Below are 25,054 nucleotides of genomic sequence, written 5' to 3'. Positions count from 1 at the left end.
ACAAGTGTGAGGAGTGTGGCAATCAGTTTAGGCAGCTAAGTAATTTGAAGTCCCACATGCGGACTCATACAGGTGAGAAACCTTACAAGTGTGAGGAGTGCAGCAAGCAGTTTAGTGAGCTGAGTAAACTGAAGAGCCACATGCGGACTCACACGGGGGAGAAACCCTACAAGTGTGCAAAATGCAGCAAGCAGTTCAGTCAGCTTGGTACTCTGAATAAACACATGCAGACTCACACAGCGGAGAAACCCTACAGGTGTGAGGAATGCAGCAAGCAGTTTGGTCGTCTGGATAGTCTGAAGGCTCACATGCGGACTCACACAGGGGAGAAACCCTACAGATGTGACGAGTGCAGCAGACAGTTCAGTCAGCTGGGTAGTCTGAAGAGACACATGCGGACTCACTTGTAAGAAACCCTACAGGTGTGACTGAGGAGAACAAAACCTCACAGTTTTGAGGATCGAGTTGTGAGCCTGGTCCTTTGAAATATCCAGTTTTCAAAGTCTGACCGGGAAGAAACTCCAACAGTGTGAGGAGTGCAGCAAACTGTTCAGTCATCTTGGTTATTGCGAACTCTCAAATGAATAATTTAGAATAACCCAAGTTGTAGACACACCAGTCACATAGAGAAGGTGGACCATGTGATACCATTACCATATATGAAAAACAAAAAATACTAGGATTGGGGACATCTGTTGTATAAAACACTATGATAATATGTTAACTCTCTTTAATGTGAAAGTGTGGAATCAAACTGTTCAACATAAATCCATGTAGTTAGCTCTTCTAGAACAATAGTATAGACGACTACAAACAGTGGCTTAAAAGGTGTATGTAAATTTTCCTTGAGTATCTTTTACACGATGTTTTGTTTCTTGGAAACATTAGACTCCATTACAGGTACATCTGGTTTGTAGCATTCCAATGCATAGCAGCAACAACTTTACTGATATAGGATATAGAATGCAAAATATATTGTATATCAAGCTAACTAACCTAAGTTCATTTGTTGAACATTCTTTTGTTATAGGGGTAGAGAGTTTTGTTTTTATAGAAGGATTACTATCCAATATTAGCATGTTAGATTTTAGTCGGTTAAGGTAGATATTTATAGAATCAGTTAATTAGTCCAGTATTTGTTATCTTGTTTCAATAGATGATAGAATTAGTGGATGCAGTTGTAAGTGCATGGAAAGAAGTTTGTTGCTGATATTCTACTGTATTACATTTTGTTGCAATAGAACTAACAGGTAGATATTATAGAGCCTGATAGTTACTCTTCAAGTACATGTATAATGTATATAAGGTAGGTGGCCTTTTGAGCTTTTGTTATGTGAACATGGGTTTGTTCAACGTTTTCGTTTGTCAGAGATAAATGTTCTTTTTGAATTTTAGATATGTGTTGTTTATAACACTGGTCTGGTTGCATATGTGAAGAATAAGTGCAAAATATTGAAACACCACGATCCATAAATTCATAATCTTTGAAATTTGAATATGTATATAACTACAGAACCGCTAAATGAGTTACTTCAAATTCAGGTTCGAGTCAAATAGAATAAAATCCCAGCGTACAAAGATTCGCCCCGTAGGCCCCAGCGCCGCCTAGCGGTAGCTGTGATATTGCAAAACATGCACAGGTTGGAAGGCCTACATCTCAATCAAGCTCCTGTCATTCAAAGTTGTTTCAAATTTTGATCATCTGAAATGGAGCATGGAGACATAATCTTCCTAGCTTTACTGTCTTCTTATGCTCCAGTCTTGTCGAAAGAAATCTCTTGACCAAGTTTCGCAAGCTGCCACGTGAATTCAAACTCCGCGGAGCAAAGTGTAACAAGAAACCGCCTCCGCTCTGCCTTATTATGAATCCCATCTCCGCGGAGCTCATTCCGCTAACCCCCGTGTCTCCGTCCACCAGACGTGTCGTGGTGTGGAGGAAAGTATCGAGTGTTTCTCGTCGTCTTTCTACGAGCCTTTTTCGGTTCAGATCGTCGGGATTTCATCCTACATACAACTCAGGTACGTACCAAGAGCTTGTCTACTCTACAGTCATCGAAGTGACAGGAAAATAACACGTACAAGTTTGTTTTACGCTCTCTGAGTCTCTCACTAGCTAGCCGCTAGCGACGCGTGTGCCGCTTGTGACAAGTTCTATACTGCTCGAAAAGCAACGGTTTCTTGTATGAAAAGACGTTTCTGTCAGAAACAACAGAGTTTATGTAGAGCAGCACACGTACGCAAACTTTCTTATTTGTTTTGTTGTGCCCTTGTAGGTGTAAAAATGGCGTAGATCGTTTCAAAATTTGTCTGAGAAAAAGTTGTTGACACCTCGGTGAAGGTCTAGAAGGGGTTATGCTGTCTCCTTAAATATTGGAAATCAAACACGACAACAAGAGTGCTTGCTTATTGTACAAAATATAATAAAAACGACTTTCTATAATCCACAGTTGATTTTGCAGACAAGTGGTAATTTTGGGGTTGAAATATGGAAGTTCTTTGAGATAGAATATTCTGTAAACCCCCAAATGTGCCTCGTAATGGCCTTCCGCCCAGACATCTGGTTTCTATCATGGAGCAGGGACCTGATCATGGAGGAAAGGTCTTGAGTCAGGGGAGGTTCATTAACTCTCGTGGCGTTGGGGGTGGGGGTAGAGGTGATAGTGATACATTAGCAATTTAGAAGGAAGCTTTGTCGACTGAGGGAATTTTGAACGATATGCATGCCTTCTGATTACGTTTTTGTTTTCCACAGGCCATAGTCCAGTAGTGCTGAAAGGAAAACAGTGAGGCTTCACCTGTGTTCTTCCAGACATCAGTACTCTGGTTTAGCAGCTCAAGACTTGACCGTGATATTTTGAAGGTTAGAACATATTGTTAACTTTTCTAAGAAATTCATGTTTGGTTGCATTTGAATGTATGTGGTTTCGCAGCACATCTCAAGAGGCTTTGGATGGATTGTCATGAAATTTGGTATAATGTTGTCCAACTGAAAAAATCATGTTTTAGCAATATGGCAGATTTCCAAGGAACTGCAGTAGAACTATCTCAGCAACCAACAACTTTCCAAGTAATCCTTGCTTTTCTCTATGCAAATTAAAAGGCTGTTCAATAATAATTCACTTTTAGTGCTTTCCTGATAAAATGCGGCTCATACAGAAATTAAATGTTATCTTCATCCTCCAGGACTACAGAGGTGAATTCAGCTTTTGTTACCATGGCAACAAACACCGGTCGCTCTGATGGCATCAAAAAAGGTTCGGATGGGAGATCTGCCACAAAAACGTACAGATGTGAGGAGTGCAGCAAGCAGTTCGGTTATCTGAGTCATCTGAAGACACACATGCGGACTCACACAGGTGAGAAGCCCTACAAGTGTGAGGAGTGCAGTAAGCAGTTCAGTAAGCTGGGTAATCTCAAGGCACACATGCGGACTCACACAGGGGAGAAACCCTACAGGTGTGAGGAGTGCAGCAGGCAGTTCAGTTATCGGGGTCATCTTAAGAGACACATGCAGACTCACACAGAGGAGAAACCCTACATGTGTGAGGAGTGCAGCAGGCAGTTCAGTGATCTGTGTAATTTAAAGATTCACATGCGGACTCACACAGGAGAGAGGCCCTACAAGTGTGAGGAGTGTGGCAGGCAGTTCAGTCGGCTGGGTGATCTGAAGAAACACATGCGGACTCATACAGGGGAGAAACCCTACAGGTGTGAGGAGTGCAGCAGGCAGTTCAGTCATCTCTGTAGTCTCAAGTTACACATGCGGACTCACACAGGGGAGAAACCTTACAGGTGTGAGGAATGCAGCAAGCAGTTCAGTCTGCTGGGTAGTCTTAAAACTCACATGCGGACTCACACAGGTGAGAAACCCTACAAGTGTGAGGAGTGCAGCAGGCAGTTCTGTCGGCTGGATGATCTGAAGACCCACATGCGGACTCACACAGGGGAGAAACCCTACAAGTGTGAGGAGTGCAGCAAGCAGTTCAGTCATTCGGGTCATCTGAAGAGACACATGTGGACACACCTGTGAGAAACCCTACAGGTGTGACTGAGGAGTACAAAACCTCAGTTTTGCGGATTGAGTTGTGAGACTGGTCCTCTGAAATATCCAGTTTAGAAAGTCTGACAGGGAAGAAACTCCAACAGTGTCAGGAGTTCAGCAAACTGTTCAGTAACCTCGGTCATACATTGCGACACATGCAAACTCAAGGTGGGAGATTTTGGAATAATTCAACTTGTGTGCAGACGTAGAGAAGGCTGATCATGTGAAAAAACAGACAGGAAAAAAGTTAAAGGAATACTCAGTTAGATTGAGGACATTTGGTGTTGTACAAGACTAAGATCAAGTTTTTATTTCAAACCTGTTAACTCTCTTTATTGAGATAGTGAGGAATCCAACTGGTAAAGGAACATCTATGTATTATGATATCTCTTCATGATGTACTACAAACGGTGACCTTAAAACTGTGTGTAAAGTTTGCTTTACTAAGACTAAGATCAAGTTTTTATTTCCAACCTGTTAACTCTCTTTATTGAGAGAGTGAGGAATCAAACTGGTAAAGGAACATCTACAATGTAGGTATTAGCTCTTCATGATGTACTACAAACAGTGACTTTAAAAATTTGTGTAAACTTTGCTTTAGTGTCTTTCATAGAATGTTTTGTTCCTTTCATACATAGGACTGCATGTGGTACATCTGGTTGGTAGCATTCCATAGCATAGCATAACTTAGCTGATACAGGGATTGTGAAATACATGTACTGTATATAGAGCTAAATAACCCAAGTTTATTTTTGTTAAGTTCTTTTGTTACAGAGGTAGAGAGTTTTGTTTTTATAGAAGGATTACCATCCAATATTAGCATGTTAAATTTTATTCTGTTAACCTAGATATTTATAGAATCAGTTTATTTAGTCCAGTATTTGATCTCTTGTTTCTGACTAATGGTTGCGATAGATTATAGAATTGGTTCATGTAGTTGTAAGTGTATAGGAAAAGGTTTGTTGCTGATATTCTACTGTATTACATTTTGTAGCAATAGAACTAACAGGTAGTTCTTATAGGGACTAATATGTACTCTTCAAGTACATGTATAATGTATATAAGGTAGGTAGCCTTTTGATCTTTTGTTATGTGAACATGGGTTTGTTCAACGTTTTCATTTGTTGAAAATAAATGTTCTTTTTTTAAGTTTTGAATATGCGTTTGTTTCTAACTCTGATCTGATTACAGATGTGAAGAATAGATGCAAAACATTGAAACACCGTGATTCATGAATTCACAATCTTTGTTGAAATTTGAATATATATAAACGACAGAACCGCCAAATTAGTAACTTGAGATTCAGGTTCTAGTCAAATAGAATAAAAGCCCAGAAAAAAAATCGCCCTGTTGGCCCGAGCGCCGCCTAGCAGTAGCTGTAATAATTGCCCCTATATCGCAAGGCTTGCACAGAGTTGAAGGTTGACATTCCTTGGACTTATCAAGTAGTATATTGGGTTATACGGCCCCCTAAGAAAAATTTCTTAGGAGGGGGGGGGAGTATGGCAGCCCCGGCATACAAATAGGATGGTACCCAGGCTACTTATCAAGCTCCTGTCATTCAAAGTTGTTTCAAATTTTGATAATCTTTAATGGAGCATGGAGACAAAATCTTCCTAGCTTTACAGTCTTCTTATGCTCCAGTCTTGTCTCCGAGAGAAATCTGTTGACCAAGTTTCGCAAGCTGCCACATAAATTCAAACTCCGCGGAGCAAAGTGTAACGAGAAACCGTCTCCGCGGAGCTCATTCCGCTAACCCCCGTGTCTCCGTCCACCAGACGTGACGTGGTGTGGAAGGAAGTACCGAGGGTTTCTCGTCGTCTTTGTACGAGCCTTTTTCGGTTCAGATCGTCGGAATTTCGTCCTACATACAACTCAGGTACGTACCAAGAGCTTGTCTACTCTACAGTTATCGATGTGATGAGAGAATAACACGTAAAAGTTTGTTTTACGCTCTGTGAGTCTGTAACTAGCTAGCCGCTAGCGACGTGTGTGCCGCTTGTGAGAAGTTCTATACTGATCGAAAAGCAACGATTTCTTGTATGAAAACAAGTTTCTGTCAGCAGCAACCTAACAGTGTATTTAGAGCAGCACACGTACGCACATTTATGTTGTTGTCTACAGAGTGTTCTAGGTGTAACAATTCATGTGTGAGAAAATGTTGTTGACACCTCAGCGAAGGTCTAGAAGGGGTTATGTCGACTCCTTAAAAATTAGAAATAAAACACAACAACAGAAGTGCTTGCATATAGTACAAGTGACAAAAATGCCGGTCTTGGAATCCACATTCAATTTTGTAGACTAGAAGTAATTTTGGGGTAGAAATTTAGAAGCTTTTTTCGAGGTAAAATATTGTGTAAACCCCAAATGTACCTCGTAACGGTCTTCCCGCCCAGACATCTGGTTTCTGTCATGGAGGAAAGGTCTGGAGTAAGGGGAGGTTCACTAACTCTCGTACATGTGGCGTTATTGATTGAGGGGGAGTTGGGGTTGATACATTAACTATTTAGAAGGACGCTTTGTCGAAAGAGGGAATATTTAACGAAAATACAGGATCATACAGGCTTTTCTGATCACATGTTTTTGTCTTCCACAGGATTCCATAGTCCAGTAACGTTAGTGCAGAAAGGGAAACAGGATTCCATAGTCCAGTATAGTGCTGCCTGCCCTGCTGAAAGGAAAAACAGTGAGACTTCATCTGTGTTGTTCCAGAGATCAGTACTCTCAGGTGAAGCACTTAAGGACTTGACTGTGTAAAAGATATTTTGCAGGTAAGACAATATTATTAATATTATTATTAACTTTTCCAAGAAAGTTTTAAAATGTGTTTCTATGTTCATGTATGACAGTAGTTGTATGACAGTAGTTTAGCAGCATATCTCAAGGGGCATTGGATGGATTGTCATGAAATTTGGTATAATCATTGTCCCATTGAAAACAATGATTTTAAAAGCAGTTGGCAGATTCCCTAGGTATTCAAGATTCCCTAGGTATTTCAGTAGAACAGGTCAATTTAAATTTTGCATGTAAGGTCTAGGTTTAAACAAAGAAACAGAAACAGTAATCCTTGCTTTCTGGTATCCAAATTTTAAGGACTGTTTGGTAGTTTCTGCAGCTTTAGTGTTTGTATGGTCAGCATGATGACCAGAGAGTAGACAAAAACTTTTGGAATTACAATGTGAATGTTGTTCATCTTCACACTCCAGGACTGCAGAGGTGAGTTCAGCTTTTGTTACCATGGCAACAAACAGCGATGGCGCTGATGGAATCAAAGGAGGATCGGATGGGAGATCTGCCACAAAAATGTACAGATGTGAGGAGTGCAGCAAGCAGTTCATTCGGCTGGGTCATCTGGAGAATCACATGCGGACTCACACAGGGGAGAAACCTTACAAGTGTGACGAGTGCAGCAGACAGTTCAGTGAGCTGGCCAATGTGAAGAGACACATGCGGACTCACACAGGTGAGAAACCCTACAAGTGTGAGGAGTGCAGCAGGCAGTTTAGAGAGATCGGTCATCTCAGGACTCACATGCGGACTCACACAGGTGAGAAATCTACAGGTGTGAGGAGTGCAGCAGGCAGTTCAGTGTCTTGTGTAGTCTTAAGAAACACATGCGGACTCACACAGGAGAGAAACCCTACAAGTGTGAGGAGTGCAGCAGGCAGTTTGGTCGGCTGGATAGTCTGAAGGCTCACATGCGGACTCACATAGGAGAGAAACCCTACATGTGTGGGGATTGCAGCAGGCAGTTCAGTCAGCTGGGTAGTCTGAAGAGACACATGCAGACTCACCTGTGAGAAACCCAACAAGTGTGACTAAGGAGTACAAAACCTCACAGTTTTGAGGATTGAGTTGTGAGCCTGGTCCTATGAAATACCCAGCTTGCATAGTCTGGCAGGGAAGAAACTCTAACAGTGTTAGGAGTTCAGCAAACTGTTCAGTCACCTGGGTCATTGCAATAGACACATGCAAACTCAAGGTGGGAGGTTTTGGAATAACTCAACTTGTGTGCAGACCTAGAGAAGGCTGATCATGTGAAAAACCATACAGGAAAAAGTCAAAAGAATACTCAGTCAGATTGAGGACATTTGATGTTGTTCAAGACTAAGATCAAGGATTATTTCCAACCTGTTAACTCTCTTTATTGAGAGAGTGAGAAATCCAACTGGCAAAGGAACATCTATGTGTTAGCTCTTCATGATGTACTACAAACAGTGACTTTAAAACTGTGTGTAAAGTTTGGTTTAGTGTCTTTCATAGAATGTTTTGTTCCTTTGAAATGTTGGACTTCATGTGGTACATTTGGTTTGTAGTATTCCATAGCATAGCATAACAATATTACTGATACAGGGGATGCAAAATACTGTATATCAAACTAACTAACCTCAGTTAATTTGTTTTCAGTTTTTTTTATATAGCGGAAGAGATATTTGTTTTTATAGGATTACCATCCACTATTAGTATGTTGTTGTTTATACTGTTAACCTAGATATTTAGGGTCAGATTATTTAATATAGTATTTGTTTTCTTGGTTTTATAGATGGATTACCATCCAATATTAGCATGTTATTGTCTATTCTGTTAACCTAGATATTTATAGAATCACTTTATTTAGTCCAGAATTTTTTTTCTTGTTTCTGACTAATGGTTACCATAGATGACAGAATCAGTGGATGCAGTTATAATGGCATAGAGATTGTAGGTTTTTTGCTGATATTCTACTGTATTACATTACTAGTATGTAGCAATAGAGCTAACAGACACATGTAATAGCCTCTATATAGGGCCTAATATTTACTCTTATTAAAGTGCATATCTAATGCATTATGTTGTGTGTATAACATGCGTTTGTTGCAAATAAATGTTCTTTTTGAATTTTAGATATTCGTTTGTTTATAACTCTGGTCCGGTTGCAGATGTGAAGAATATGTGCAAAATATTGAAACACTGTGATTTATGATTTCATAATCTTTGTTGAAATTTGAATATATATAAACTACAAAACCATTAAATGAGTAACTTAAGATTCAGGGTCTAGTCAAATAGAATAAAAAGCACAGAAAAAAATATTCGCCCCGTTGGCCCGAGCGCCGCCTAGCGGTAGCTGTAATAATTGCCCCTATATCGCAAGGCTTGCGCGGAGTTGAAGGCTGACACCCCTTGGACTTATCAAGCTCCTGTCATTCAAAGTTGTTTCAAATTTTGATAATCTGAAATGGAGCATGGAGACATAATCTTCCTAGCTTTACAGTCTTCTTTGGCTCCAGTCTTGTCGAAAGAAATCTGTTGTCCAAGTTTCCCAAGCTGCCACAAGAATTCGAACTCCGCGGAGCAAAGTGTAACAAGAAACCGCCTCCGCTCTGCCTCATTGTGAATCCCATCTCCGCGGAGCTCATTCCGCTAGCCCCCGTGTCTCCGTCCACCAGACGTGTCGTGGGGTGGAAGAAAGTATCGAGGGTTTCTCGTCGTCTTTCTACGAGCCTTTTTCGGTTCAGATCGTCGGAATATCATCCTAGATACAACTCAGGTACGTACGTACAGAGCTTGTCTACTCTACAGTTATCGAAATGACGGGAAAATAACACGTACAAGTTTGTTTTACGCTCTCTGAGTCTCTCACTAGCTAGCCGCTAGCGACGTGTGTGTCGCTTGTGAGAAGTTCTATAATACAGCTCGAAAAGCAACGGTTTCTTGTTGGTAAACAAGTTTCTGTCACAAACAACAGAGTTTATATAGAGCAGCACACACACGCAAACTTTCTTTTGTTTTGTTGTGCCCTTGTAGGTGCAAACAAAGCGTAATTTGGGGGTTGAAATTTGGGAGTTCTTTTGAGATAGAATATTCTGTAAACCCCCAAATGTGCCTCGTAACGGTCTTCCCGCCCAGACATCTGGTTTCTATCATGGAGGAAAGGTCTGGAGTCAGGGGAGGTCCATTAACTCTCGTACATGTTGCGGTATTGATTGAGGGGGAGTTAGGGGTGATACATTAACTATTTAGAAGAAAGATTTGTCGAAAAAGGGAATATTTGAAGGAAATGCAGGCTTTCTGAACACATGTTTTTGTTTTCCACAGGATTCCATAGTCCAGTAGTGCTGAAAGGGAAAGCAGGATTCCATAGTCCAGTAGTGCTGAAAGGGAAAACAGGATTCCATAGTCCAGTAGTGCTGAAAGGGAAAACAGGATTCCATAGTCCAGTAGTGCTGAAAGGGAAAACAGGATTCCATAGTCCAGTAGTGCTGAAAGGAAAACAGGATTCCATAGTCCAGTAGTGCTGAAAGGAAAACAGGATTCCATAGTCCAGTACTAGTGCTGAAAGGGAAAACAGTGAGGCTTCACCTGTGTTCTTCCAGACATCTGCAGTACTCTGGTGTAGCAGCTCAAAACTTGACTGTGTAAACTCGGATTTTAGTTACCATGGCAACAAACAGCTGTGGCTCTGATGGCATCAAAGGAGGATCGGATGGGAGATCTGCCACAAAAACGTACAAATGTGAGGAGTGCAGCAAGCAGTTCAGTAAGCTGGGTAAACTCAAGGCACACTTACGGACTCACACAGGGGAGAAACCCTACAGATGTGAGGAGTGCAGCAGGCAGTTCAGTCAGCTGTGTAATCTCAAGACACACATGCAGACTCACACAGGTGAGAAACCCTACAAGTGTGAGGAGTGCAGCAGGCAGTTCAGTCATCTGGGTAATCTCAAGACACACATGCGGACTCACACAGGGGAGAAACCCTACAGGTGTGAGGAGTGCAGCAGGCAGTTCAGAAAGCTGTGTAATCTCAAGACCCACATGCTGACTCACACAGGTGAGAAACCTTACAAGTGTGAGCAGTGCAGCAGGCAGTTCAGTCATCTCTATAGTCTCAAGACCCACATGCGGACTCACACAGGGGAGAAACCCTACAGATGTGAGGAATGCAGCAGGCAGTTCAGTGCCTTGGGTAGTCTAAAGACCCACATGCGGACTCACACAGGGGAGAAACCCTACAGGTGTGAGGAGTGCAGCAAGCAGTTCAGTCAGTCGGGTCATCTGAAGAGACACATGCGGACACACCTGTGAGAACCCTAGGGGTGACTGGGGCAGTACAAAACCTCACAGTTTTGTGGATTGAGTTGTGAGCCTGGTCCTATGAAATATCCAGTTAACTCTCTTTGATGTGAAAGTGAACAAATGTCTGACCACGCAGTCATCACTGCAGCCTGGTCCTATGAAATAGCCAGTTAACTCTCTTTGATGTGAAAGTGAGCAAATATCTGACCACGCAGTCATCACTGTAACCCAAAACATGTAAGTGGCTCTCACGAGCCTTGTTTTGAGATGAATCTGAAGTAAATAATAAAAAAAAAAACCTGGTAAATCAATAAAGGAAAAGCCATGTATTTAGCTCTTCATGATGTACTACAAACAGTGACTTTAAAACTTTGTGTAAAGTTTTTCTTTAGTGTCTTTCATAGAATGTTTTGTTCCTTTGAAATGTTGGACTTCATGTGGTTTGAAGCTTTCCATAGCATAGCATAGCAATATTACTGATACAGGGGAGATGAAATACTGTATATCAAGCTAACTAACCTAAGTTACTAGTAATTTGTTTTATTTTAATTTTTTTTTATATAGAGGAAGAGAGATTTGATTTTATAGGATTACCATCTACTACATGTATTAGTATGTTGTTGTTTATACTGTTAACCTAGATATTTAGGGTCAGATTATTTAATATAGTATTTGTTTTCTTGTTTTTATAGATGGCTTACCATCCCATTCAATATTGGCATGTTACTGTTTATTCTGTTAACCTACATATTTATAGAATCAGTTTATTCAGTATCGTATTTGTTTTCTTGTTTCTGACTAATGGTTGCGATAGATGATAGAATTAGTGCATGCAGTTATAAGTGCATAGAGATTGGAGTTTTTTGCTGATATTCTAACTGTATTACATTATGTAGCTAAAAAGACACATGTAATAGCCTCTATATAGGGCCTAATATTTACTCTTATTAAAGTACATATATAAAGCATTATGTTGTCTGTTTAACATGTGTTTGTTGCGAATAAATGTTCTTTATGAAGTTTAGATATGCGTTTGTTTATAACACCGGTCCAGTTGCAGATGTGAAGAATATGTGTTGAAAAACCCTGATCTATAAATTCATAATCTTTGTTGAAATTTGAATATATATATAAAGGACAGAACCGCAAAATGAGTAACTGGATATTCAGCAGGGTCTAGTCAAATAGATTGACAGCCCAGCGTAAAAGAGATTCGCTCCGATGGCCCAATCGCCGCCTAGCGGTATCTGTAAAAATTGCCCCTATATATCGCAAGGCTTGCACAGAGTTGAAGGTTGACAACCCTTGGACTTATCAAGCTCCTGTCATTCAAAGTTGTTTCAAATTTTGATAATCTGATGAAATGAAGCATGGAGACCCAATCTTCCTAGCTTTACAGTCTTCTTTGGCTCCAGTCTTGTCGAAAGAAATCTGTTGACCAAGTTTCGCCAGCTGCCACAAGAATTCCAACTCCGCGGAGCAAAGTGTAAAATGAAACCGCCTCATTATGAACCCCATTTCCGCGGAGCTCATTCCGCTAACCCCCGTGTCTCCGTCCACCAGACGTGTTGTGGGATCTTGTGGTGTGGAAGAAAGTATCGAGGGTTTCTCGTCGTCTTTCTACGAGCATTTTTCGGTTCAGATCGTCGGGATTTCATCCTACATACAACTCAGGTACGTACCAAGAGCTTGTCTACTCTACAGTTATCGATGTGACAGGAGAATAACACGTACAAGTTTGTTTCTCTTTCTAGCATACATCAATGACCTTCCTAAATACGCTGCACATGCTAAAGTCAGGCTCTTCGCCGACGATTGCATCTTGCAAATGAGTATCAAGGAAGAAGACGACTGTAAAAGACTGCAGCATGACATCGATAGTATTTGTAGTTGGGAGAAGGAGTGGTTGATGGCCTTCAACCCATCTAAATGTGAAGTGATGACCGTCCCCTCTTCTAGGAACCCAATAACGTTCCCCTATTCCCTCCATGACCACGTTTTAACCAAGGTAAGTACCACCAAATATCTCGGTGTTTCCATCTCCTCAAACTTGACCTGGGGCAGACATGTCGATCTAGTTACAGCAAAAGCAAACAGAACCTTAGGAATGCTGAGACGCTGCCTACGAATCTCAAGCAATGCGGCAAAGGAGAGAGCTTACATGGCTCTTGTAAGACCCTCCTTAGAGTACGGCTGTAGTGTCTGGGATCCCCACACCAAGGACCAGGTGAGTAGGGTGGAGATGGTCCAGCGTAGAGCTGCCCGTTTTGTCTGCAGTGACTACAGACGTACAAGTTCTGTTTCATCTATGTTGCAAAACCTGGGCTGGCAGTCTCTGGAAGTACGCCGGAAGATCGCCCGCCAGGTCATGCTTTATAAGATCATACATAACGCTGTCTCCGTCCCACACTCAACCAGGATTGTCCCGGTGGCTCGATGCTCCCGTCGCATCAATCACACTCAAACATTGCAGGCCATCGCGAGCAGAACCAACTTCTACAGGCTCTCGTTCTTCCCCCGCACCATCAGGGAATGGAATGAACTTGAGCCTGGTGCGGCGGAGGCGGGGTCTCTTGCCCAGTTCAAATCTGAACTGGCGAGGACCCTGCTGCATTGAGCCACCCCATCATGTCTTGTATATATGTAAATATTACTAACGCACTAATGCACTTGTCCCGTCTTTAGCACACACAAAATCAGTTGTCTTATGTTCCCTTCTCATTTATCCTTGTTTTACCTTGTTTTATGTACTGGATCACAATTGTAACTAATCAATGCGTAACGGCTGCCAATAATCCTACATGGTAGGGCTAGGCAGTAACGGAGATGATGGTTTTACGCTGTCTGAGTCTGTCACTAGCTAGCCGCTAGCGACGTGTGTGCCGCTTGTGAGAAGTTCTATGCTGATCGAAAAGTAATGGTTTCTTGTTTGTAAACAAGTTTCTGTCAGAAACAACAGTTTATATAGAGCAGCACACACACACATGCAAACTTTATTTGGTTTTGTTGTGCCCTTGTAGGTGCAGAAATGGCTTAGATCGTTTACAAATTTGTCTGAGAAAAAGTTGTTGACACCGTAGCGAAGGTCAAGAAGGGGTTATGCGGTCTCCTTAAATATTGGAAATCAAACAGGACTGTTTGTGCTTGCTTATTGTACTAATATAATATAAACCTATTTCTATACTCCATATGATAGTTGATTTTGCAAACAAAGTGTAATTTTTGGGTTGAAATTTGGAAGTTCTTTTGAAATAGAATATTCAGTAAACCCCTAAATGTGCCTCGAACGGTCTTCCCACCCAGACATCTGGTTTCTATCATGGAGGAAAGGTCTGGAGTTAGGGGAGGTTCATTAACTCTCATACAAGTTGCGTTATTGATTGAGTGGGAGTTAGGGGTGATACATTAACTATTTAGAAGTAAGGTTTGTCGACTGAGGGGATATTTGAAGGAAATGCTGGCTTCTGATTGCACCTTTTTGTTTTCCACAGGATTCCGTAGTCCAGTAGTGCTGAAAAAAGGGAAAACAGGATTCCAAAGTCCAGTAGTGCTGAAAGGGAAAACAGGATTCCATAGTCCAGTAGTGCTGAAAGGGAAAACAGGATTCCATAGTCCAGTAGTGCTGAAAGGAAAACAGGATTCCATAGTCCAGTAGTGCTGAAAGGGAAACAGGATTCCATAGTCCAGTAGTGCTGAAAGGGAAATAGGATTCCATAGTCCAGTAGTGCTGAAAGGGAAATAGGATTCCATGGTCCAGTAGTGCTGAAGGGGAAAACAGGATTCCATAGTCCAGTAGTGCTGAAAGGGAAAACAGGATTACCATAGTCCAGTAGTGTGCTGAAAGGGAAAACAGGATTCATAGTCCAGTAGTGCTGAAAGGGAAACAGGATTACATAGTCCAGTAGTGCTGAAAGGTAAAACAGGATTCCATAGTCCAGTAGTGCTGAAAGGAAAACAGGATTCCATAGTCCAGTAGTGCTGAAAGGAAAACAGGATTCCATAGTCCAGTAGTGCTGAAAGGGAAAACAGTGAGGCTTCGCCTGTATTCTTCCAGACATCAGTACTCTGGTGTAGCAGCTCAAGACCTGACTGTGTAAACTCGGATTTTTTGTTACCATGGCAACAAACAGCTGTGGCTCTGATTGCATCAAAATTGGATCGGATGGGAGATCTGCCACAAAAACGTACAGGTGTGAGGAGTGCAGCAAGCAGTTCAGTCAGCTGGGTCATCTGGAAAATCACATGCGGACTCATACAGGTGAGAAGCCGTACAGGTGTGAGGAGTGCAGCAGGCAGTTCAGTCAGCTGGGTAATCTCAAGGCACACATGCGGACTCACACAGGTGAGAAGCCCTACAGGTGTGAGGAGTGCAGCTGGCAGTTCTGTCAGCTGGCTCATCTGAAGTCTCACATGCGAACTCATACAGGGGAGAAACCCTACAAGTGTGAGGAATGCAGTAGACAGTTCAGTCAGCTGCGTGATCTAAAGACACACATGCGGACTCATACTGGGGAGAAACCCTACAGGTGTGATGAGTGTGGCAGGCAGTTCAGTCAGCTGGGTAGTCTTAAAACTCACATACAGACTCACACAGGTGAGAAACCCTACAGGTGTGAGGAGTGTAGCAGGCAGTTCAGTGATCTGGGTAATCTGAAGAGACACATGCGGACTCACACAGGTGAGAAACCTTACGGGTGTGAGGAGTGTGGCAGGCAGTTCAGTCAGCTGAGTAATCTGAAGACTCACATGCGGACTCACACGGGAGAAACCCTACAGGCGTGAGAAGTGCAGCAGGCAGTTCAGTCAGCAAGGTAGTCTGAAGAAACACATGCGGACTCACTTGTGAGAAACCCTAAAAGTGTGACTGAGGAGTACAAAACCTCAGTTTTGAGGATTGAGTTGTGAGCCTGGTCCTATGAAATACCCAGCTTGCAAAGTCTGACAGGGAAGAAACTCCAACAGTGTCAGGAGTTCAGTAGACTGTTCAGTCACCTGGATCCTTACAGGAGACACATGCAAACTCTTAAGTGGGAGATGTTGGAATAACTCAACTTGTGTGCAGACCTAGAGGCTGATCATGTGAAAAACCATACAGGAAAAAAGTCAAAAGAATACTCAGTCAGATTGAGGACATTTCGTGTTGTACAAGACTAAGATCAAGTTTTTATTTCCAACCTGTTAACTATTTTTATTGAGAGAGTGAGACATCCAATTGGCAAAGGAAAATATATGTATTATCTTCATGATGTACTACAAACAGTGACTTTAAAACTTTGTGTAAAGTTGCTTTAGTGTTTTTCATAGAATGTTTTGTTCCTTGGCAACATAGGACTGCATGTGGTACATCTGGTTTGTACTAAATTGTAGCATTCCATAGCATAGCATAACAATATTACTGATACAGTGGATGCAAAATACTGTATATCAACCTAACTAACCTAAGTTACTAGTAATTTGTTTTAATTGTTTTTTATATAGCGGAAGAGAGATTTGTTTTTATAGGATTACCATCCACTATTATTAGTATGTTGTTGTTTATACTGTTAACCTAGATATTTAGGGTCAGATTATTTAATATAGTATTTGTTTTCTTGTTTTTATAGATGGATTACCATCCCATCCAATATGAGCATGTTATTGTTTATTCTGTTAACCTAGATATTTATAGAATCAGTCTATTTAGTATCGTATTTCTTTTCTTTTTTTTCTGACTAATGGTTGCGATAAATGATAGAATTAGTTAATGAAGTTATAATTGCATAGAGATTCGAGTTTTTTTGCTAATATTCTACTGTATTACATTATGTAGCAATAGAGCTAAAAAGACACATGTAATAGCCTCTATATATTTACTCTTATTAAGTGCATGTCTAATGCATTATGTTGTGTGTTTAGCATGCGTTTGTTACAAATAAATGTTCTTTTTGAATTTAGATATGCATTTGTTTATCAGTCTGGTCCAGATGCAGATGTGGAGAATATGTGTAAAAAATTGAAAAACCATGATGTATAAATTCACAATCTTTGCTGAAACGTGAATATATGCATTTATATATATGTGTGTAGAGAGAGAGAGATTCAGGGTCTAGTCAAATAGAATAAACGCCCAGAAAAAAGATTCCACCCGTTGGACCGAGCGCCGCCTAGCGGTAGCTGTAATAATTTCAAAGAGTTGAAGGTTGACATCCCTTGGACTTATCAAGTAGCCTGGGTGCCATCCTAGTTGTATGCCTGGGCTCCCATACTGCCCCGTAAGAAATATTTCTTGGAGGAGGGGGGGGGGGGGGGTATGGGAGCCCCGGCATACAAATAGGATGGTACCCAGGCTACTTATCAAGTTCCTGTCATTCAAAGTTGTTTCAAATTTTGATAATCTGATGAAATGGAGCATGGAGACATAATCTTCCTAGCTTTACATTCTTCTTTGGCGCCAGTCTTGTCTCCGGGAGAAATCTGTTGACCAAGTTTCGCAAGCTGCCACCTGAATTCGAACTCCGCGGAGCAAAGTGTAACGAGAAACCGCCATCTCCGCGGAGCTCATTCCGCTAACCCCCGTGTCTCCGTCCACCAGACGTGCCGTGGTGTGGAAGAAAGTATTGAGGGTTTCTCGTCGTCTTTCTACGAGCCTTTTTCGGTTCAGATCGTCGGGATTTCATCCTAGGTACAACTCAGGTACGTACCAAGAGCTTGTCTACTCTACAGTTATCGATATGACGGGAGAATAATACGTACAAGTTCGTTTTACCTTCTCTGAGTCTGTCACTAGCTAGCCGCCAGCGGAGGTATCCCTCGCCAGCGACTTGTGTGCCGCTTGTGAGAAGTCTTCTATACAGCTCGTAAAGCAACGGTTTCTTGTTTGTAAACGAGTTTCTGTCAGAAACAACAGAGTTTATATAGAGCAGCACACACACGCAAACTTTCTTTGGTTTTGTTGTGCCCTTGTAGGTGCAAAATGGCGTAGATTGTTTCCTGAATTTGTCTGAGAAAAAGTTGTTGACACCTCAGCGAAGGTCTAGAAGGGGTTATGCGGTCTCCATGAATATTGGAAATCAAACACGACAGCAAAAGTGCTTGCTTATTGTATAAATATAATACAAACGTCTTTCTATAATCCACAGTTGATTTTGCAGACAAATGGTACTTTTGGGGTTGAAATGTGGAAGTTTTTTTTAGATAGAATTTTCTGTAAACCCCCAATTGCGCCTCGCAACGGTCCTCCCGCCCAGACATCTGGTTTCTATCCTGGAGGAAAGACCTGGAGTCAGGGGAGGTTCATTAACTCTCGTACATGTTGCCTTATTGATTGAGTGGGAGTTAGGGGTGATACATTAACTATTTAGAAGAAAGATTTGTCGAAAAAGGGAATATTTGAAGGAAATGCAGGCTTTCTGATCACACCTTTTTGTTTTCCACAGGATTCCATAGTCCAGTAGGGCTGAAAAGGGAAACAAGATTCCATAGTCCAGTAGTGCTGAAAGGAAAACAGGCTTCCATAGCCCAGTATTGCTGAAAGGGAAACAGGATTCCATAGTCCAGTAGTGCTGAAAGGAAAACAGGATTCCATAGTCCAGTAGTGCTGAAAGGAAAACAGGATTCTATAGTCCAGTAGTGCTGAAAGGAAAACAGGATTCCATAGTCCAGTAGTGCTGAAAGGAAAACAGGATTCCAAAGTCCAGTAGTGCTGAATTCCCTGCTGAAAGGGAAAACAGTGAGGCATCGCCTGGCTTAATCCAGACATCAGCACTCTTTATAAAAGATATTTTGCAGGTAAGGACATATTATTAACTTCTCCAAGAAAAGGTTGTATAGTTTCTTACATTTCTATGTACAGTATGTGGTTTAGCAGCATATCTCAGTAGGCTTTGGATGGATTGTCATGAAATTTGGTCTAATATTGTCCCACTGATAAAATGATTACGTTTTTAGCAATACGGCAGATTTCCTAGCAACTGCAGTAGAACTTCTGGTGTTTTTATGTTGTATTGGGGAAAAGTTCTGGATAAGCAATGATGATAATTTTTGCAAAAGTGATAGCTCTTCTTTTTGAGAAGTGTCATTAATTTCGACCCTACACAACAGGCCAATTTAAGTTTTGCAACAACAGATAAATGTTCAAACAAACTCATAGTGTCAAAACTATCCCAGCAACCAACAACTTTCCAAGTCATCCTTACTTTTCTCGATGCAAATTTGAAGACTACTTGATAGTTTCTTCAGTTTTAGTGTTTGCCTGATAAGATACGCAGAAACTGTGTTGAAATGAAATGTCATTTTCATACTCCAGGACTACAGAGGTGAATTCAGCTTTTGTTACCATGGCAACAAACAGCAATGGCTCTGATGGCATCAAAAAAGGATCGGATGGGAGATCTGCCACAAAAACATACAGATGTGAGGAGTGCAGCAAGCAGTTCAGTTGGCTGGATAGTCTAAAGAAACACATGCGGACTCACACAGGGGAGAAACCCTACCAGTGTGAGGAGTGCAGCAAGCAGTTCAGTCGGCAGGATAGTCTGAAGACACACATGCGGACTCACACAGGGGAGAAACCCTACAAGTGTGAGGAGTGTGGCAATCAGTTTAGGCAGCTAAGTAATTTGAAGTCCCACATGCGGACTCATACAGGTGAGAAACCTTACAAGTGTGAGGAATGCAGCAAGCAGTTTAGTGAGCTGAGTAAACTGAAGACCCACATGCGGACTCACACGGGGGAGAAACCCTACAGGTGTGCAAAATGCAGCAAGCAGTTCAGTCAGCTTGGTAATTTCAAGACCCACATGCGGACTCACACAGGTGAGAAACCCTACAAGTGTGAGGAGTGCAGAAGGCAGTTCAGTGATCTGAGTAATCTGAAGAGACACATGCGGACTCACACAGAGGAGAAACCCTACAAGTGTGAGGAGTGCAGCAAGCAGTTCAGTCAGCTGGGTCATCTGAAGACACACATGCGGACTCACACAGGAGAGAAACCCTACAGTTGTGAGGAGTGTGGCAGGCAGTTCAGTCAGCTGGGTAGTCTGAAAACACACATGCGGAGCCGGACTCACACAGGTGAGAAAACCTACAAGTGTGAGGAGTGCAGCAAGCAGTTCAGTGAACTGGGTGGTCTGAAAGACCACATGCGGACTCACACTGGGGAGAAACCCTACAGGTGTGAGGAGTGCAGCAGGCAGTTCCGTCGGCTGGATGATCTGAAGACCCACATGCGGACTCACACAGGGGAGAAACCCTACAGGTGTGAGGAGTGCAGCAGGCAGTTCAGTCGGCTGGGCTCTCTGAAGGACCATATGCGAACGCACACTGGTGAGAAGCCCTACAGTTGTGAGGAGTGTGGCAGACAATTCAGTCAGCTGGGTAGCCTGAAGAAACACATGCAGACTCACTCGTAAGAATCCCTAGAGGTGTGACTGAGGAGTACAAAACCTTACAGTTTTGAGAATAGAGTTTTGAGCATATGAAATATCTAGTTTTCTAAGTCTGACAGGGAAGAAACTCCAACAGTGTGAGGAGTTCAGCAAACTGTTCAGTCACCTGGGTCATACATTGCAAGAGACACATGCAAACTCTTAAGTTGGTGATTTTAGAATACCTCAACTTGTGTGCAGGCCATAATGACCTAAAGAAGGTGGGTCATGTGAAACCATACGGGAAAAAAGAAATACTTGGATTGAGGACATTCGTGTTGTACAAGACACCTTTGTGACTAAGAGCAAGTTTTATTTACAATCCTGTTAACTCTCTTTAATGTGAAAGTGAGGAATCAGACTGGTAAACAAAACCTATGATGTACTACAAACAACATTTCAGTACCCCTTGTTAAAAGTCTACAGCATAGGCTTTTAGCATAGGGGATGTTAAACATTGTATATTAAGCTAACTAACCCGTAACCTAAGTTTATTTCTTTCAAGTTCTTTTATAGAGGAAGAGAGTTTTGGTTTTATAGATATTAGCATGTTATGGTTTATTCTGTTAAACTAGATATTTAATTTATTTATAGATTCTTTTAGTATAGTATTTATTTTCTTGTTTCAGACTAATTGTTGCCATAGATGATAGAATTAACTGTAGTTCATGTAAGTGCAGGTAGATAAAGACTAGTGTTGTTACTGATATTTTAAACTACTGCATAACATATTGTAGCTATAGTTATAGAAGCTAATATTCACTCTTTAAAGTTTAAGTAGATAGATCTATATGCGAAGTAAGTGCTTGTTGTCAGTTTTGGTTACCGGTATGTTACCACCATGCATTGGTTTAAGTCGTTTTTATTTGTTTTAAATAAATTTTCTTTTTGAATTTTAAATATGCGTTTGTCTATAACCCTGGTCTGGTTGCAGATGTGAAGAATATGTCCAAACTATTGCAACACCATGATTTATAAATCATTTGCATAATTTTCATCTAATAATGTAGATCTCTGTCTAAGCTACCCACATACCAAAAATCATAAAAATACATTGTTCCTTTGTGAATTTATCTGCTCTAAAAGGTTTCGCCAGAAACCTCACTGAAGTTCCAGAACAAGCTGCTAGGGGGACCAAACCCACACCACTTATTACTAGCCTCCTTCGCAGTCTTGTTGGGCGTGGGCGTAATTTTTTCTCTGAGCCACGCGAGTAATATGCCGCCGCGAGGGACGATTTGCTGCCGAAGGACTTTTGCCACGGAGAGAAGGTTTCCGCGCTCCAACAAGACTGCTTCCAATCGGCGACTAGAAAGGACCTCGGATTAAGCCAGCCTTTCATAGAGGCTATTAACATGTTCGTGCAGGTCCAATTCACATGTTCGCGCAGGTCCAATTCACATGTTCGCGCAAGGGTAATTCACAGATACGCATGGAGCGCTCGCCTTTTGTCAACGGTTGGTTTTATTAGCTTGCGTTATAGTGGAAGGTTCCAACAGAGAAAGGTTGAACATTGGTAATGTTACAACAAAGGCATTGCTGTGCATATTTAAGCATCCCATGCAAACAAACCAAGACAAACTTTGCAGTACTATTTTTGCTGGTGAAATGTGCCATTCTTTTTATTACACAACTTGCTGCGGAGCGGTGCGTTACCCTCCTATGACCAGTGAGATCAACCCGCCACCAAACAACATGGCGGCACTTTGTTTATCTGTCCACGTCCCCCAGCAATATCGCTTAGCTTGCGGGTTCCTGTGGTAGTGATCTGTTTAAAGTTGTTTTTCGTAGCAGCAATGACTACGGGATTTTGTCGAGTGGATAGGGCTCGGTTTTCGGGAATGGTTGGCGTTCTACCGACGGGTTGATCGGCGACCGCTAGAAAGTTGCAAGTTTCGGCTCGTCGAGGAATGGGGCGTGAACACCTCCTTGCACTGGTGGCGTTTATTGCGGGAAGTTCACACATCCATGCCAATCGCTCCTAAGTGTTTTTTGATAGCCCTTTCTAGTCGCCGATTGGAAGCAGTCTTGTTGGAGCGCGGAAACCTTCTCTCCGTGGCAAAAGTCCTTCGGCAGCAAATCGTCCCTCGCGGCGGCATATTACTCGCGTGGCTCAGAGAAAAAATTACGCCCACGCCCAACAAGACTGCGAAGGAGGCTAACTTATTACTGGCAGGAAGAGCTATCCACCACTCAAAAATCAAGACCATAGCATGTCCAGGACAAAAGATACAAAAACCGGAAGTTCTGCTCCTGTACCAAGATCAGCCACCAGGAAGTCCAAAATCGACCTTGACCTTTGGCTACCCAACACCTATCCACATACCAAATATCATTACAATCCATCCAAAGGTTCAAAAGTTATGCTGGCCACAAATATCCGGAAACACAAAAACACACACAGACAGACACAAAGACAGATGCCAAAAACAATACCTCGGAGTCAATTTTTCATGGTGGAAAAAAACTCCGCGGATGACGAGAACAATCCCGCTTAACCTCGTTATGAATCCCATCTCCGCGGAGCTCATTCCGTAAGACCCCGTGCCTCGGTCCACCAGACGTGTCGTGGTGTGGAAGAAAGGAAGTATCGAGGGTTTCTCGTCTTTCTACGAGCCTTTTTCGGTTCAGATCGTCGGGATTTCATCCTACATACAACTCAGGTACGTACCAAGAGCTTGTCTACAGTTATCGATGTGACAGGAGAATAACACGTACAAGTTTGTTTTACGCTCTCTGAGTCTCTCGCTAGCTAGCCGCTAGCGACATGTGTGCCGCTTGTTTGTGAGAAGTTCTATACAGCTCGAAATTATAACGGTTTCTTGTTTGTAAAGAAGCTTCTGTCAGAAACAACAGTTTATATAGAGCAGCACACACACATGCAAACTTTCTTATTTGTTTGGTTGTGCCCTTGTAGGTGGAAAATGGCGTAGATAGTTTCCAAATTTGTCTGAGAAAAAGTTGTTGATACCTCAACGAAGGTCCAAAGGGGGTTATGTTGACTCTTGAAAAATTGGAAAATAAACACGACAACAGAAGTGCTGAACCTTATTGTGCAACTGATAGAAATGCCTGTCTATTATCTACAGTTGATTTTGCATGCAAAGCGTAATGTTTGGGTTGAACTGTGGAAGTTGTTTTGAGGTAGAATTTTCTGAGAACCCCCAAATGTGCCTCGTAACGGTCTTCCCGCCCAGACATCTGGTTTCTATCATGGAGGAAAGGTCTGGAGTCAGGGGAGGTTCATTAACTCTCGTACATGTTGCGGTATTGATTGAGGGGCAGTTAGGGGTGATACATTAACTATTTAGAAGGAAGCTTTGTCGACTAATGGGATATTTGACGGAAATGCAGGCTTTCTGATGACAGTTTTTGTTTTCCTTTTCACCAGGATTCCATAGTCCAGTAGTGCTGAAACTGTGAAAGGGAAACAGGATTCCATAGTCCAGTAGTGCTGAAACTGTGAAAGGGAAACAGGATTCCATAGTCCAGTAGTGCTAAAAGGAAAACAGGATTCCATAGTCCAGTAGTGCTGAAAGGGAAAACAGGATTCCATAGTCCAGTAGTGCTGAAGGGAAACAGGATTCCATAGTCCAGTAGTGCTGAAAGGGAAACAGGATTCCATAGTCCAGTAGTGCTGCCTGCCCTGCTGAAAGGCAAACAGTGAGGCATCGCCTGGCTTAATCCAGACATCAGTACTCTTCGTAAAATATATTTTGCAGGTAAGGCCACACCAATTTATTTTCTTGGTTAACGGATTTTTGTAGAAAAAAAATGGAGCGGGCGGGCGGGAAAAAAATAAAAATAAAAATTTGATACTACCTGCCATACAGCCATGTAGTGTGAAATCCAGACTGCTTATTAAGTTACGAAAATACTGGGAAAGAAACAAAAGACAAGAGAGGATGTACCGTATTGTGTTTTATTTGCTATCCACACCATTGGGTTGATAATCTTTTTCGTACACGAGCAAAATGCAGAAAACAAGTTTTAGCATGTTACTTTCAAGTTCCACCATCATCACATGTACTCTAAAACATGACACGGATGTTAACTCTCACAAGCAATTTCATAGTCACAACAACTTTAAAGGGGACAAAATTTATTCAATTTTACATGTACTGTACCTAGACTCTGCCTTGATCCAAAGTTCCAGCTTTCTCAAACAATTTAAGCTTCCGCCACAAATTTTGTCCGCCATGAGGCTCCCAGAACAAAACAAATGACTGAGCCAACATGGTTCCAGAACATCGCATCTGATTGGTCAGAAAGTAAAACAATTCACGATTGGCTACTTTACGTCATGTGACTATGTGTGCAGGAGCGCCTCTAGCGACATTGGTATCAACTGCAGCAATTTCATTGGGTCTCCCTGTTCAGGGTATTACCGGTCTGTGGGGTCTAAACTATGACGTTTTTTATTTTTATTTTCATTTGGCAAAAAAAGCAAGCGGCGAATCCGTTAACCAAGGAAATAAATTGGTGTGGCCTAAGGACATATTATTAACTTCTCCAAGAAAAATGTTGCATATTTTGTTGCATTTGTATG

The 25,054-nt window shown here is 41.8% G+C and overlaps 1 protein-coding gene across 1 annotated transcript in view; it reads left to right on the top strand.

Moving 5' to 3' along the window:
• LOC109470701 overlaps positions 1 to 25,054 on the top strand; it is a 102,348-nt gene that overhangs the window by 46,512 nt on the left and 30,782 nt on the right. The window contains exons 12-15 of the mRNA XM_019769734.1: positions 3,457 to 3,876; positions 10,621 to 10,856; positions 15,360 to 15,779; positions 19,727 to 20,404. Of these exons, the coding sequence (XP_019625293.1) occupies positions 3,457 to 3,876; positions 10,621 to 10,856; positions 15,360 to 15,779; positions 19,727 to 20,404 (1,754 nt within the window). The remainder of the gene's footprint in view (positions 1 to 3,456; positions 3,877 to 10,620; positions 10,857 to 15,359; positions 15,780 to 19,726; positions 20,405 to 25,054) is intronic.

This window comes from Branchiostoma belcheri, unplaced genomic scaffold (genome assembly GCF_001625305.1).
Source record: "Branchiostoma belcheri isolate BF01 breed outbred unplaced genomic scaffold, Haploidv18h27 scaffold23, whole genome shotgun sequence".
NCBI classification, from domain to species: Eukaryota; Metazoa; Chordata; class Leptocardii; order Amphioxiformes; family Branchiostomatidae; genus Branchiostoma; species Branchiostoma belcheri.
This window is presented reverse-complemented; position numbering and strand designations above follow the sequence as displayed.